At 35.2% G+C, this 16,006-nt stretch overlaps 1 protein-coding gene across 3 annotated transcripts in view; it reads right to left on the bottom strand.

The window, feature by feature from the left end:
- The window catches only part of GRIK2 (glutamate ionotropic receptor kainate type subunit 2), a 522,039-nt gene that overhangs the window by 156,229 nt on the left and 349,804 nt on the right, over nt 1–16,006 (bottom strand). For all 3 annotated transcript variants that reach the window (XM_087882606.1, XM_034409067.3, XM_087882605.1), the window contains one exon: nt 7,475–7,698. In XM_087882606.1, coding sequence (XP_087738732.1) covers nt 7,475–7,698 — 224 coding nt within the window. The remainder of the gene's footprint in view (nt 1–7,474; nt 7,699–16,006) is intronic.

Raw genomic sequence — 16,006 nt, 5'->3', positions numbered from 1 at the left:
AACTGGGCAGCTATATAAATTTGATTTATAAATCAATAAATTAATAAAGATTAAAGGCTCACAGGAGTTAACATACCTGTGAGTTAAAATAAGTTCAATAATAGATGATAACTAAATCATAAAAAATGAAACTGAAGTCAAATCCATGAAATCTCTCCATTCTGGAGACCACCAAAGTAGAAATTTAATTAATTTCCTAGAGCACTGAAAACATCATTGTTTGGGATGGATTTTAATTACTAGATTCCTAACAATATGGTATGATTTAAACTGAATATTTAAGTTTAATGTTAGGGTGATTTTGCATGGAGTATTAGTCACCTCTTGAGATGAATGTGCTAAAATTTTCTTAATTAATTTTTTTTCTTTTTTTGATTTAAGAGGGTGAGTAAATTTCTGAGCTTCCAGTTACTGTATATTCTATTATTTTTCTTTGGATCCAAATTATGTTGCATTCTTCTTTTCTCTCTCTGTTTACAGTTATGTTAGGTTTATTCATGAGAGTTAATGAACATATGAAATGTCTGTTCTGAAAATTTAAATCGAACATATGAAATTTGTTGCTGAGATTAAGATTATTGTATTTTTCACATTTTCACCATCTTTTTATGATCCTGATAGTGGTTTCTACTATGGTAAAAACATAATTTAAAAATAAACAGATTTAGTACAGAGTTCCATGACCGAAAAATTAACATCTGATTCTCATGGAAACAGAAACAGAAAATAATTATAAATACAAATAGAAGGCAGGCTTGAAAGCCTGTGAACTGGATGTCCAGACTGCAATTGACTCTTATATTAGAGTTCATTTTCATCGATGTCCCAATGAAGGACAAAATAGTATGATCTGTAATAAGATACTCATTAGAAAATCCTAGAGCTAAGACAGGTAAAAGTATACGCTCTAACCTTTTATACAACATCTAAATAAAATTGAATTTTAAAAATAAAAATATAATCTCTTTTGGCTTAAGTTTGACTCCCAGTGATTTCATGGACAGCTCCATATATTTTTTCTAGCAAAAGATGAACTAAGTAGTATATAAATTACAGGAAGCCATAACATATATTGCAAATGAATGGCATACTTATGCAGATTCTAAAACATTTTAAGTAATTTCATATCTAAACATGAAATCATGAGCCTCCTCAGTTATCCTTGATTTAAATAAAAATAGTTATACTTTGAGCTTCATTTCTCTAAGACAGTGTTTCTCAACCTTGGAAGCTTGAAGATGGGTGGACTTCAACTCCCAGAATCCCCCAGCCAGCAGCGCTGGCTGGGGGATTCTGGGAGTTGAAGTCCACCCATCTTCAAGCTTCCAAGGTTGAGAAACACTGCTCTAAGAGTTTGAAAAGGTAAGATCTTTTATCACCAAAATATAAGCACCCTATTAATACCTTTTAACCCCTAATCCTAAATATTAGAAGTAGGAAATATTGCTTAACTATGAGGTAGATTGAGAAGACAAAATAAGAAAATAAAACAGAAGAAAGCAACAATAAACCATTTCTGGACTATTGCCACCTAAGTTAAGCATGATTCAAAGAATATTTAACCTTTACCTTCAAATACTTCAGCTCTAGAAGTTGTTAGACTCCTCAAAATGGTTTCTTTAAAATAAAAAGTTATTTTTAAGGCAAGAGATGTTTACTTTCCTGAAGCCATATCAGGCTTTAGACTGATATGTTAGAGTCTTTAAAAAAAAAGCAGTTTCTTTAAATGAGTGTTTCCTTCCCAAAACACTCTTCAGTGTTAAACTATACCTAGTCATGTTCAAGGAAGGTCAACGCCCTGTTGACTTGTATAGCAGAAGAACAAAATATCAAGTGGGCCTATGCCCTATTTTACCTAAAAAAAAAAAAAAAGATAACTCCCTTTGCAGTCACTTTCCTCTTGCTAAAGTTAGCTTCATTGATTTAAGACTCATCATGAGAAGCCTAGAGAGGTTTAAGGAAATAATCAGTAGGTCAAGAGTTGCAAGAAATCCAGCCTCTACATGAAAATAAAATGTAAGGAAACTGAATTAACTGAGGACCACCTGTAATAGATATTACAAATGCAAAGTAAGCGTGACCATACTGCATCTTTTAAATCATTGTTTTTTGCCCCTAATGTGTAGAGATCTACCTAGTACGATGTTTTAGAATTATGTTCAACATGAATAACTGCAAATAAACAAATTCTAATGAACAAACAAGGATAAGCGCAAGAAGCAGTAATTATGAAATACATGTTACCTTAGTTTGCATTCTATAAATCGATTCTTATATTTTATATATACACATACTGTACCACAAATATACGTACATAGAATGCCAAAAGCTTTAAATTCACATCTTATTTTAATTACACTATAATAAATGCTGCAAGAAACCTGTAGGAGTACACTAGTAAACTATAGAGATATTTGTTGCAAGAATAGCTTCAAATAGTTCTAAGAATACAAATAATTTATAGTCCATTTGATATTCTCAAAATTCACCTTCAAATCATAATCTTATATAGATTTAATAACCTTTTCCTACAAAATCGAGGTTTAATTAGTTGAATGAGTTAATGCATATAAAATGCAATTAAGAATCAACTCTCATTTAGGAGAAAAAAAGTCAGTCCTATGCTTTCTTTGGATACCTGAAAACCTTTTTGTTATTCAAAATAAGTTGTATTTTCTTTTTACTTGTATTTTTAAACACACATGCTATCCTAATCGTGCAACCAACATCTCAACCCAATAGCTTAGTTTAAGAAAGATATATGCTCAATGGTATGTAAATATAATTATTTTTGACTAAAATAATGTTTTCAACATCTGATAGGGAATAACAACAGAAAATTTCCATTGTGACCCTTGAAAACAGAGCTAGTTACTGGGGGAAAAAATAGTGATTCTATGTTCCATATATCTAAATGGAAGAATATAAGTAGCAAGACAACTTGTTTTGGAATCAGCATATTTAAAATTCAAGGAATTTTCCTTAGAGAGAAATAAACACTAAAGATTTCTAGTCAGATAGCTCATATATAAAACTTGTACTCTTGCATTTCTATTTAGCTACAATATACACCCATGCATTTATACTTACTTAGAAATTAGGATTCTAAAATTTTAATTTTTCACTCAGATTGATGGTAGCTTCCATTAGATATTTAACATGAATAAATTTATTTCTTTATATATTTATATCTAGATTTATATCTAGATGCTGGCTTTGACAAAAAAGGCCCTTTTCATCCACAAAAGCAGGGCCAGATATAGTAGGTATTGGTTAAGGGCAACAAATTTTAGGTGACATCAAAATTGAAAATGACTTCTTTAAAAACTCAATAAAAGAAAGCAGTAGCAGCATACTCTGTGGGTCACTGTGCTCACTCAATGGTTAAATATAATTATACAGAATTGTTGCCATATGACAACATGGATACTGATGTAATTAAAACTATTTGGTAGGAAATAGGGTAAAAATATCCAAGAGAAAAAAAATTCTACAGGGCTGAAAATCGTAAGCTCAAAAACCTGAAGAAAAAAAAAAAAGCAATGGGACACATGTTAAAAATTCCTAACAAAATTGGAATAATCAAACCATAAGGGGTGCCAGAATTTAACTTTTCCTAGGGTGCCAATATGTTTAGAACTGGCTCTACACACATGGCTATTAAATGCACTTATGATTGCTGCTGGCATTAGAAGATGAGTGTGTGTTTTGTGTGGGTGAGAGAGAGAAAAGGGAGGGAGGGACAGAGGGAGGGAGGGAGAAAGAGAGATTCTCTACCCCTATGCAATATAGATGTTCCTCAAAAATATGCTATAGATAGAATGTTTAATATTCTTCAGAATAACAAAAAAAAAAAAGGAATTGAATGTAATGATGCTTCCTCTAGAAGTGAAAGTGCTAGATCTTCCTTAAATGAAGAATGTTCCTTTGAACCTAATCCACAGGAAACCGATATTATATTAGTTACTTATGACATATGGCTACTTATGACTAAATAGTCACTGCATTGATTTAAGAAATGTACTGCATGTATTTTGGTGGTCCAATTATTAGCACATTTTTCTCAGTCCTTTCTCTTTCTCTTTATCTATGTCTTTAGATGCTTTAGACATGTAGCTGAGCAGCTGCATTGCTTAACTGCACATATTTTATTGTTTAGGTTTACATCCATTCTACATAGTTGTTATCTGAATTCAGACAGCCTACATTTTCACTCAGATTTCATTTATAATTTTAACAACATTTCTTTCTGGGTGGTCACAACAAACCTGAAATGTTATCAGTGATTCATTTGTCTGCTAATGATTTTGACTGATTTTCTATTTCTGTTTGGCATTTTGCTATCTTGAATAAGCAGTGTCATTTACAAACTTGTGCTGTAAATGATTCTAGCCATAAATGATGACCATTATTTAGCAGGTAGATATGGCATGAATGCCACCTTTCATTTCCCAGTTTCTTTACCAATCTTTAGTAAAACCTTACTCCTTCCACCACATAAATAAAGTTTAATTTAGCAATTTCTTGAGAGACTTAATTTAAAAGCTTTCTGAAAATCCGATTATACAGTGTCTGTAAAATACCTGTAATGACATCTGTAACTGTTCATCAACAGTTGTACTTTGTTAATATGCATAGGAAATTCTTTAAAAATGCTATAATATTCTGGGTAAATCAAAGATGCCTAGGAAACCATTCAAAGTATGTTTTAATAAATTATGCCATCTGCTTATTAGAGAGATATATACTGTAGAATGGCTAAGTCACCATTGTTATGGTTTCATACCATACCATACCATACCATACCATACCATACCATACCATACCATACCATACCATACCATACCATACCATACCATACCATACCATACCATACCACTAATTCAGCATTAGATAATGGAACAATACCATCTCTTTAAAAATTGTATCAAATGAATTAAATGGAATTCTGATTCCGGGCCAAATCAATATATACTACTAAGAGTGGCAGAAGTCACATTTCTACCTATATATAAAAATAAGTTTTGCTGATAGGTTTATCTTATTTCAGATTAACACTTGAGAGCAGCATCTTAGTTTAACAAATACAGCATAGGCTATGTCCTTCACTGTTTCCTCCAAAGATTGTGGAGAGGGAACCATTGCTAGGGAGCTACTTCTAGCTCTTATGCTTAAGATAGCCCCCTCACTTTGGATAAAGGAAGGCTTGGCCCTAGAAAAGAGAAATCAATTACTGATTACTCTTACTGAAAAACAAAAAATAAACATGGCATGAAAATAGTTTTAGTAAAGGGGGAAAAAAAACTCTCTGAGGAATGAACAGAGGGAAATAAAAGGTGAAGTGAGCAGTTTTTAGAATAGTACAAATGTTGCACTTCATACGCTCAACTTTTTTTTTACAGTTTTCATTTTGTGTGTGTGTGTGTGTGTGTGTGTTTGTATATGTAAATTTTGATATACATGATCTATATTTTGCTACATATTTATCTTTATAACCACAGCAACATGAACATATCTTACCCCTAGATTAAGGTTTTTTTTATGCGCGAGTCCCAAAGTCACATCTTCTTGCCCACTGACATAACCCGCTAATCCATAAAAGCAACAAAAATCAAGGCATCATAAACACAAATTAGAATTTGTGAAGAGTGATCAGCAAGATGCAGGAATGAAGCAAGAAATTTCCCCAGTTTGATTATAAACCAGCAACCATCAAATGGGAGCATTATTTTGACATAAGGACTGGCAAACAAATGTATTAGCTCCACTGCTAGGAATAGTCTGTTCAGATAATAAAATTTAACCAAATTGATAACATGATTAATAGAAGCTCTGGAGCATCTATAACCCAAATCAGTGGAATAATTCTGATTCACATTAAGACTTCATACTGTAAGTTGGGTGCATTTGCGTAACTTGGATCAAACTGCCTATTTCTTAATTTAAAACACTAAATACATATAAAATGAAAATCCAAGGAATCTGATCTCCTTGTCTATGGAGATTCTCAGTCATCCAGGTCATAGATGTCCCAATGATGCTTTTTCAAAAGGCAACTTGACTTTGTTTTCCTTGAAGGCATTTTGCTTCTTATCCAAGAACTGACTGAACTGAAGAGGCTTCTTGGATAAGAAGCAAAATGTCTTCAAGGAAAGCAAAATGCCTTCAAGGAAAGTCCAGTTGCCTTTTGAAAAGGCACCTTTGGGGCTCTGATATCCTTGTTTTACTGGGATACTATGGTAGTAATTTACTCAGTCTCAGTATCTAGGTATGTTTTAAAATCTGTTGTTCTGATTTACCTATTTTCAGGACTCAAGCAAGTTAAAAACCGCTACTAGCATCAATCATTATTCAGTTAATTAATGGAAATTCTAAAGAGATAGGAGGAATTAGAGTAGAATGGTTTTATTAATCTGGTTACAAAGTACCTGGATCTTAAAACCATATTATGCCCGATTGTGTACATTTCTTCTACACTTGACCTACAAGTGAAATGTTTAATAGATTTAGTTTTGTAATCTAAAATATGCCATACCGAAATAGGCAGGTCCATGCTGCCTCTCCCCACCATTGCTTTGCCCCTCATCACTTTCCTGATTTTTAGCAACTTTGGTGACCAGATTCAAAATCATAAGGAAGGTATGCAAACTCCTGTCATCAGAAGTACAGTAAAACCTCAGTAAAGTAGACTTGTATTTCATAGATGCAAGGTACAATGTACAATTTTTTTGTACTGAGTCCACCCATATTTAATGGGCTACTATGTATTAATAGATTAACATTTACCCATTAAATCTAGGTTCAACCCGAACAACACAATTTGCATCAATTAAATCATCCACAAATAACATAAATTCAGATTTAACAGACATTTGGATTTAATGGACATTCTCCTTCTTCCTTCCTAAATGATCCATAAAATCAAGAATTAACTACTTTTTAACAATAAATGGACTGTGCAAAGAGAGAGACTAATAATAAAAAAATATATAACAAGTCTTGGGCCAGTGGCCATGGCTCCACTTTCCCAGCTTCGTTTGCTGTTACTAGCATTATGTAGAGATATTTTAGTCCTTAATTTCATTTAGAATACTTGTGTGTTTTATTTGAATATCTCTTTCTTTTAATATTGTACCAGTATATAAAAATAAACTTTCAAAACAGCAAAACTCAAGATCGGAAGGGAGGAAATTGTTTCTAAAAAGCTGCCCAATTTCTTCAATTTACTGTTCACAAGTTTATAGAAATCATAACTATTATGAAAAGATAAGGAGCACAGTCAATATGAATTAGCACAAAAGCATTATAGTGCAGGAGCTTGATGCTAAATTGATGCTGACTTTTTCTCTGTATAGATAACAGATTAGCAATTAAGAATAAAAAAGAAGGAAGAATTTGTGACTTTTGACAATTATTGTTGAAGAGGGGAAAAAAATAACAATTGCCAAAAAAATCACAAGGTGTGACATGTTACCTGGCTATGACAAAGAGCACACAACTGACACCCAAGTAAGCCAGCAGAATATACATCCAGATATCAGGGGAGAGAGGATTCAGGAAGGAGAAGACACCCGGGTTTGTACCATTGGGCTTGTGGTACAAAATACTTATTCCGAGAGTCATAAAGGGCTTGGAAAAGTCGATGACCGTCTCTCGAACATACGTAATTGCCAGAGGTGCAACTGCAAGGTCAGCTTTCTGTTTGCAAAGGAAAATGAGAAAGAGAGAGAGAGAGAGAGACAGAGAGAGAGAGAGAGAGACAGAGAGACAAAGAGACAGAGAGAATAGACGGTAAGTCAAAAGCAGTAGGAAGAAGTAGGCAAACAAATTAAACAAGACTTTACATTTGGAAATCTGTCTTGGTACCAAGTACGCTGAAATTTAAAATGCTGCTTTTGCTCCTTCTCCTCTTCCTCCTCTGATAAAATGGTCAACATTTATGGTTACTCTTTCCTGAAGAGTTCTGAACATAAGTGTTGACAAAAGAAGCTAACACTCCAGACAAAAATACATAGGAAAAATATTATATGTGAAAATATTTCTATTGTTTCATACAACACATGAATTTTGATTGGTTTTTTTTAAATATATGTTGGAAAACCATCTCAGAAATATAAGCTGTAATAAATTTTTATGCTGATCGTTTTATTAAACTTAAGCTTTATTCTGTTGTGATTTTTCTGTCTCCCCTCTTAGATATGCCAGGGTCAAGACCTTTCTTTTTTGTACCTAACTAGCTAAAATCAGCCTCAGGATGCATGTCATGTCATCTGAGATGAAACATGTAGAATACATTAACCCTCATGCAATAATGGTTGAACATTTGGTTATTTTGGGAAAAAATATTATTAGTCTTTTACATGTTAGTTTTGGCAAGATATTGGTTTTATTTATTGGATGAGTACAATATTTTGATTATATTTTTAGTATGCAGGAAATTGTTTTTATTTGATTCTTTCTAAGCCCCTGATTCAAGGTCAAAATAGAAAAGAATGCTCCAAATCATAAGAATATTTTCAAAAATGCTTTTATCAGAAATCTCTATATAGGTAAAAGTTGTGTTTGAAGATAAATGGGAAAGCTCATGAAAATATCTTTTAAAAATAAGAATTATGTGGGCTATATTCCCAAAACATGGGTTTGAGGAAAGATAAGTAACACTGTGATAAGAAAACGAATATACTCAATGAACTATAAGCCAGACAGTTTGAACTCCCTCATCTTGCACCGAAACAATATTCTAATGTAAATATATAAAATTAGCAGTAACAGGGCTCAATATTTGTGAAAATTAATAATTTTAAAGCAAATGGATTGCAGCAGTGGTGGGTTGCCCCAAGTTCAGACCGGTTCACAAGAACCAGTAGTAAAACTGGTGGGAGGCCCCCCGCCCCGGATGTCATCATTGGCGATCTGCGCATGTGCACAGATGTGCGTGCGATCTGTGCATGCGATTCCATTGTGAACCAGTAGTAAAGGTAAGTAGAATCCACCCCTGGATTGCAGCCCATGGCCTGTGTCTTATGCCCTGCCTTGATGGCATATTTGATAGTGAGCTGATGGTGGGCTATGTTTGACTTGATGAGTAACAAATTTGAAACAGAAAATATGTCTAACTTTATCCAGATTATGAAAGATTATCACAACATTTTCGTGAAGTTCTGCCATTTTTACTTTAAAATATGTCTATTTATAATTTAAAATATGATACCATCTTGATCTATATGAATGTTTTTCAGGACCACTCATTCTCTACAAATATAAATGACAAAGATTTTCTCTGTATATCAGATAATATTTTTCACCCGACAGTTAATTACCTTGAATCACATCCTTGTTGACATTTTGATTTAGATCTCTGTTACCATGCACAATACTTGGCAAGTTATAGTGTCTGCAGCCTCAAAATATATTTAAAAAATAGCTTGTGTTCTGACTTAATAAGCCCTCTTCTTTTAAGAATAATGATTAGTTGCACATAACTCTACATAAATTGCCACTTCCTGTCTTTTTTTAAAAAAGAAAAAAGGTAATGAAAATATACTGGAAATGCAGGAAAGGTGAGCAATCTATGAAGCTCTCAGTGCCTCATTTGTATTCTTTAGCAATGACATCTTTCATTTGCCCATCCCTGTATTGGAGACTAGTTTCACACATCACTCTAAGCCATGGTTTTTAAATTAGGGAGTGTTGATCAAGTCATAGTTCACAAATGAGCTCCATATTGCTTCAAAATTTAAGTATAACATTTATCTGCTCTTGCGTTCTGCCAAGTTAAATGTTAAGGACTTTAAAGAATGTATGTAATATAGACTTTTCCCAATTTACATACAGAAATGTTGGCAGATCTTTATTGGTCCATTGCCTTATTTGTACTTACTGTAAAGTTTATCATACAATCAGGTGATATAATGTTCTTATCTACATTATCCCAAGTCAATGTACACATATTAAAGCCTAAATACCAGAAGTAGAATAAATGCGGAGTAATACATTCTCTAATTTGAATTTAAGCAAGATTTAAGAGCTTGGCAGGCATGGAATAGTCTGAAGAGAAGCCTTGGTTTTTTACAAAAAAGTATTTCTAAGGCAGTTCTGCGAGCTCTATGCTCTATTATTGACTATGCAAACCAGTGGTGGGTTTCAAAATTTTTTACTACCAGTTCTATGGGTGTGGCTTTGTGGGCATGGCTTTGTGGGCGTGGCAGTGGAAGGATACTGTAAAATCTCCATTCCCACCCCACTCCAGGGGAAGGTTACTGCAAAATCCCCATTTCTTCCTGATCAGCTGGGACTTGGGAGGCAGAGAATAGATGAGGGCAGGGCCAGTCAGAATTTTTACCACCGGTTCTCCGAACTACTCAAAATTTCCGCTACCGGTTCTCCAGAACCGGTCAGAACCTGCTGCAACCCACCTCTGATACAAACTAGATATGGCTCCCAGGGAAAGAAATAGTAGTTGAGTGATATTTTGCACACTATTATGATAAATAGTGGTGCCGCAGGGATCGGTCCTCTCGCCCCTTTTGTTCAACATTTATATAAAGCTGCTGGGTGAGATCATCCGTGGTTTTGGGGTGAAGTACCATCTGTACGCTGATGACACCCAGCTGTACATCTCCACCCCGGACCACCCCAACGATGCCCTTAAAGTGATGTCCCGGTGCCTGGAGGCCGTACGGATCTGGATGGGGAGGAACAGGCTCAGGCTCAACCCATCCAAGACTGAGTGGCTGTGGTTTCCGACGTCCCGATATAGTCAGCTGGCGCCATCGCTGACTATTGGGGGTGAATCATTGGCACCCACGGAAAGGGCTCGCAACTTGGGCATCCTCCTGAATTCACGGCTGTCTTTAGAAGATCACTTGACAGCCGTGACCGGGAGGATTTTTCATCAGGTTCGCTTGATCCGCCAGTTGCATCCCTTTCTAGATCGGGACTCCCTACACAGAGTCACTCATGCCCTCGTCACCTCTTGTCTGGACTATTTTAACACTCTCTACATGGGGCTCCACTTGAAGTGCACTCGGAGGCTCCAACTGGCGCAGAGTGCGACCGCGCGGGTGGTGATGGGAGCAATGTGGAGCTCCCATGTAACACCTCTCCTGCGCAAGCTGCACTGGCTCCCGGTGGTCTTCCGAGTGCGCTTCAAGGTTTTGGTTACCACCTTTAAAGCACTCCATGGCTTAGGATCTGGTTATCTATGGGACCACCTGCTACCACCAATAGCCTCCCACCAGCCAGTACGCTCCCATAGAGAGGGGCTACTCCGGGTGCCGTCGGCCAAACAATGTTGACTGGCGGCCCCTAGGGGGAGAGCCTTCTCTGTGGGGGCACCTACGATCTGGAACGAGCTCTCCCCAGAGATACGGAGGATCCCGGATCTTCGCACCTTCCGTCGCGCGCTTTAAACGTTTTTATTTCATCAAGTTGGCCTGGCCTAAATCTTCTCCTTTTTAAATTTAAATTTGAATCACAAATTTTAATCTGTTCAGTTTTGGGGTATTTTAAAATTCAGCCTAAATTATTTAATTTGTTTTAATCTATTTTAAATTTTGTATCTCTGTGTTTTATCCTCTGGCTGTTCACTGCCCTGAGTCCTTCGGGAGAAGGGTGGTATAAAAATTTAATAAATAAATAAATAAATAAATAAATAAATAAATAAATAAATAAATAAATAAATAAATAAGGGAGGGTTCCCTAATATTCTAGAAGGACATGTTCATAGATGTGGGGAAGCAAAGAATCCAAGAGAGCTTTAATGTACCCATTCACCACATTTTCATTCTTAAATCCTTTGTTGATCACAGACTGTTCATGTTATAAACTATTCCCTGGGATTTTCTTTTAAAAAATAAAATATAAAAAACAAAGCAGAAAGGAAAAATTGTTGATGCAGTTAAACAAGTAAATTACCGGCAGATCATGGCATGCATATATTAAAGCTCATCAGAATGTGTAATATTTAGTTGTTCAATATGACTTGAATAAGGAAAACAAGAATTACTCTGTAATGGCTTATGCTGCAACTCTACTAATGTTTAATTGAACATCAGTGTACAGAATTAAAAGAAAACCAAATGAATGTCATCTATTCTAAATAGTTTTCCCCCTTCGTTTTGCTGTGCAATTCTGTGTACAGGAATAAATTGCAGCTATGGAGCTTTTATTTGTTTTGCATAAAGATGTGTAAACTAATCATTTAGATGCAATTTGAAATCAGTACAGAGAGGCAAAAATAAGCCCATCTGCCTTCTAACTTGACTTTGACCCTGTGTTTTGCTCAAAGCTAATGAGAAATATAAAAATCTAAAATTATGCCCATTTTACTAGTTTAAGGAAGTTAAGTTTACTTAAGCTGAAGAGACTAAGATAAATTTATTGCATTTATTCAGTCAATATGTCGATAAAAACCATATGCATAAAATACTAACTATAAAACAAGATTTATATGTTCTTGGCAGAAAATACAATAATATCTTAATCCATTTGCTCTACTAATGAACACTAATCTAGAGTCAATTGACACTGCGACATTCCTTCACATGTAGGAATAAATGGAAAAATAAATACTGAGAACAGGTCACTATAGACAACTCTATCAGTTACTGAAAAAAATGCAGGCAAAATCATGGAATTTATTCTATGAGGTTTCTGTTCTTTTCATTCATTTGCCAGCAGTGTGCATCAGTAAGTGCTTCTTTGAATTCTTATAACTCAGATTGTAGTCCTCAGTGATAGTATCTAACCAGCACTCTTTTCAAATTACTTTTGATTTTTCCAGACATCAAAACTGCCTACAATTCTTTTCACCTTCCCATTCTTTGTTTAAAAATATTTAAATTTCATCTTCATGGTTAGTTCTTACAGCGGGGACTGCTTTACATCATCTATTATTGAATTATTTTTATTTCAGTAGAAGGTCATCTCAACCACTTTTTTCCAACAGCAGAATTCAAAGGCAACAATTTTCTGATGGTCCAGCTTTCATTGCCATGTGTTATAACTGGCAATGTAAAAATCCACTGAAAACCACCGTCTTGACAATATTGTCAGTATAACAAGTTCCCTAGTCAAGATAAAGCTGTGTTGCAAATTATCCAAAGGGAGTTCAGATCACTATGTAGTACATACTGCTATATCTGTGAATCATGATGTCTGATACTGGACTGAGAACCCAACATAGAGTTTCTGTGTATTCTCACTAATAATACTCACTAATGGTAAAACTAAATGTCTATGGAGATTTTCAGTTATCCAGGTCATGGTTGTCCCAAAGGTGCCTTTTTTGAAGAGGCAACTGGACTTTCTGGACTTTTTCCTTTGAAGACATTTTTCCTTCTCACCTGAGTGGTGCAAATTGGTGTGGATCAACAGTACCAAGAAGATTCCACACCAATTTGCACCACTCGGGTGACCCTGATGACATTTGGATAAACCTCCAGGTGACCTTAATGATCCATTAAAAGAATGCAAATGTCCAGCTGTCTGCAAGGAATGTAAATCCTTCCAGTCCCCATCATCTAGTCAGAGCGGAAGAAGCTTCTTGGATGAGAAGAAAAATGTCTTCAAAGAAAAACCAGAAAGTCCAGTTGCACTTTTGAATTAAAAAGCACCTTTAGGATAATAGTAAAGCTAATTCATTTAATTGTTCATATCCTGCCTTTATTATTTTCACAAACAACTCAAGGCAGCAAATATATCCAACACATCTCCCTTATTCTTTTTTTCCCCACCATAACCACAATAATCCTATGAGGTGAGTTCGGCTGAAGGAGGGTGAGTGGACCTAGGTCACCCAACTGGCTTTCATGGTTAAGGTAGGTCTTGAACTCACACTCTCTTACTTTCTAGCCTGGTATCTTAACCACTAGACCAAGGGTCCCCAACTCTCAGTCCATGGACCTGCACCAATCCATGGGATGCCAGCAACCAGACCACGCAAACAAGCGAACCCCATTTGCAGGATGCAGGCATCATGCAAAACCACATCCCCTCTGGTCCGTGGAAAAACGTTTCTCCACAGAACAGGACCCTGGTGCTCAAAAGGAGGGGCTGCTGCCCTGGACCAAACTGGCTCTCTAATAGCTTATTTGGGAACAGAACTCAGTTTCCTTTCTTTATATCTATTTGGGATTATAAAATATAGGTTTAGGTTTTGCTTAGCCCACTTTCTTAACAAAGTGAATGACATTGGCAACATTAGGACTTCCATACATATCTATAAACTCAGTGATATTTTCCATTATGACTGTAATCTTTACACAGCACTAGGTTCCACTACAATAGTTTTAATATGACTTGCTATCAAAACTGTTATAATAGCTAAAGATCTGGCTATATACTAAGAAATTCTGTCCAGAATAACCATATGATATGTTTGCTGCCTGTAACTACCATAAAGAAATCCATTATTATATAAAGAAAAAAAATGGTTCAAATATTTAAAACATGAAACAGATTGTTTCAATTGCTATTTTGGAGAGTTATAAATACCAAATATTTTCCTATTGTTTTAAAGGCCCTAGGCTATTCCATTGCAGACTGCAATTTTTAAAATCTATTTATTCATATCATTCTTTTAACCGGCTTTTATTATTTTTATAAATAACTCAAGGTGGCAGACAGAAAGTAACTGGCCAAAGTCACCCAGCTGGTTTCATGCCTAAGGCAGGACCACAATTCACAATCTCCTGTTTCTGGCCTGGTATCTTAACCACTAGACTGCTTCTTATAACCGCCTCTTATATTTATTTATTGTTTATTTATTGGTTCGATTTATATGCCGCCCTTGTCCGGAGACTCAGGGCGGCTTACAATGCATTAAGCAATAGTCTTCATACTTTTGTATATACCTGCTTAGTAGGGCTTTCGGGGGGCCCCTAAGCGGTGTTCTTTTTTATACAAAGTCAGCTTATTGCCCCCACAAACCAGGTCCTCATTTTACCTACTTCAAAAGGATGGAAGACTGAGTCAACCTTGAGCCTGGTGAGATTTGAACTTGCAGTAATTGCAGGCAGCTGGTGCTACTTAACAGCACTTTAGTCTGCTGCACCACCAAGGTTCTTATAACTTACTAACTTCAGTGAAAACTAGTCTCTTATAAGCATCTTAACATATCCTCTACCTCTTATTTAAGTACAGATTAGTCTGATTTCATCTATTGATAAGATGACTGGCTATTTACATAGCTACCATTAATCTTTTAAATGCCATTAATCTTTTTTTTAAAGTTTTTTTTTCAGATTAAGCTAATTTAGAAAAATATAAACAATTTAAATATATTTCCAAATTACTTTAATTGTTAGTGTAAAGTTACTAAAATTGTTTAAATATACAGAATAACACCATACAATATAACTGGTCTCATGAGTCCAGAATTATCAACCATGTATTTGTATTTTTAGTAATTCAGCAGAGGATGTGGGGCTTTTTGTTTGTTTTTTGCAGTATTCAGTATTTTGCTCTATTCAATCGCATTAGAAATAAGTTAATGATGTATAAAATGAGAATGAATGCAAACTTAAAAGGTTATTTTGCTGTACTTCAGGTATTGTCTTACCAATGCTTACTAAATAATCATGCTTAGAATTTTAATACAATGAAAGAAAAAGGCTATATAAAGAAGCATTTAGATATCCGTAAATCAGCATTAATGAAAAATATAAGTATCTATTTAACCTAGTAAATAAGAACAATGGTTAAATTCACAGACTTGTAACCATTAAATGAGCAATGGTCTGGCTGATTCATTCTTTCCCAAAATCTTTAATTTAGTTATGGAAAATAACAGGAAAGCTAAGTCTTCAGGGATTTCCAAAGGGAAAGAGAGTGGGAGCCAGTGTCCATTCTGGTGGGAGAATGTTCCAAAGGCTGGAGGCAATGGCAGAGAATAGTCTCTTTCTGGAGTCCACCAGTTGAAATTCTTTAACTGCAGGCATGTGCAACAAACCCTTCATACCTGACCTAGTGGGATAGGCTGATATAATGGGACAAAGATGGTTCT

This window comes from Pantherophis guttatus, chromosome 1 (assembly GCF_059756535.1).
Source record: "Pantherophis guttatus breed Tessera chromosome 1, ASM5975653v1, whole genome shotgun sequence".
In the NCBI taxonomy this organism is placed as follows: domain Eukaryota; kingdom Metazoa; phylum Chordata; class Lepidosauria; order Squamata; family Colubridae; genus Pantherophis; species Pantherophis guttatus.
Note: the sequence above shows the minus strand (reverse complement) of the source record. Positions and strands in the feature narration are given on the sequence as shown.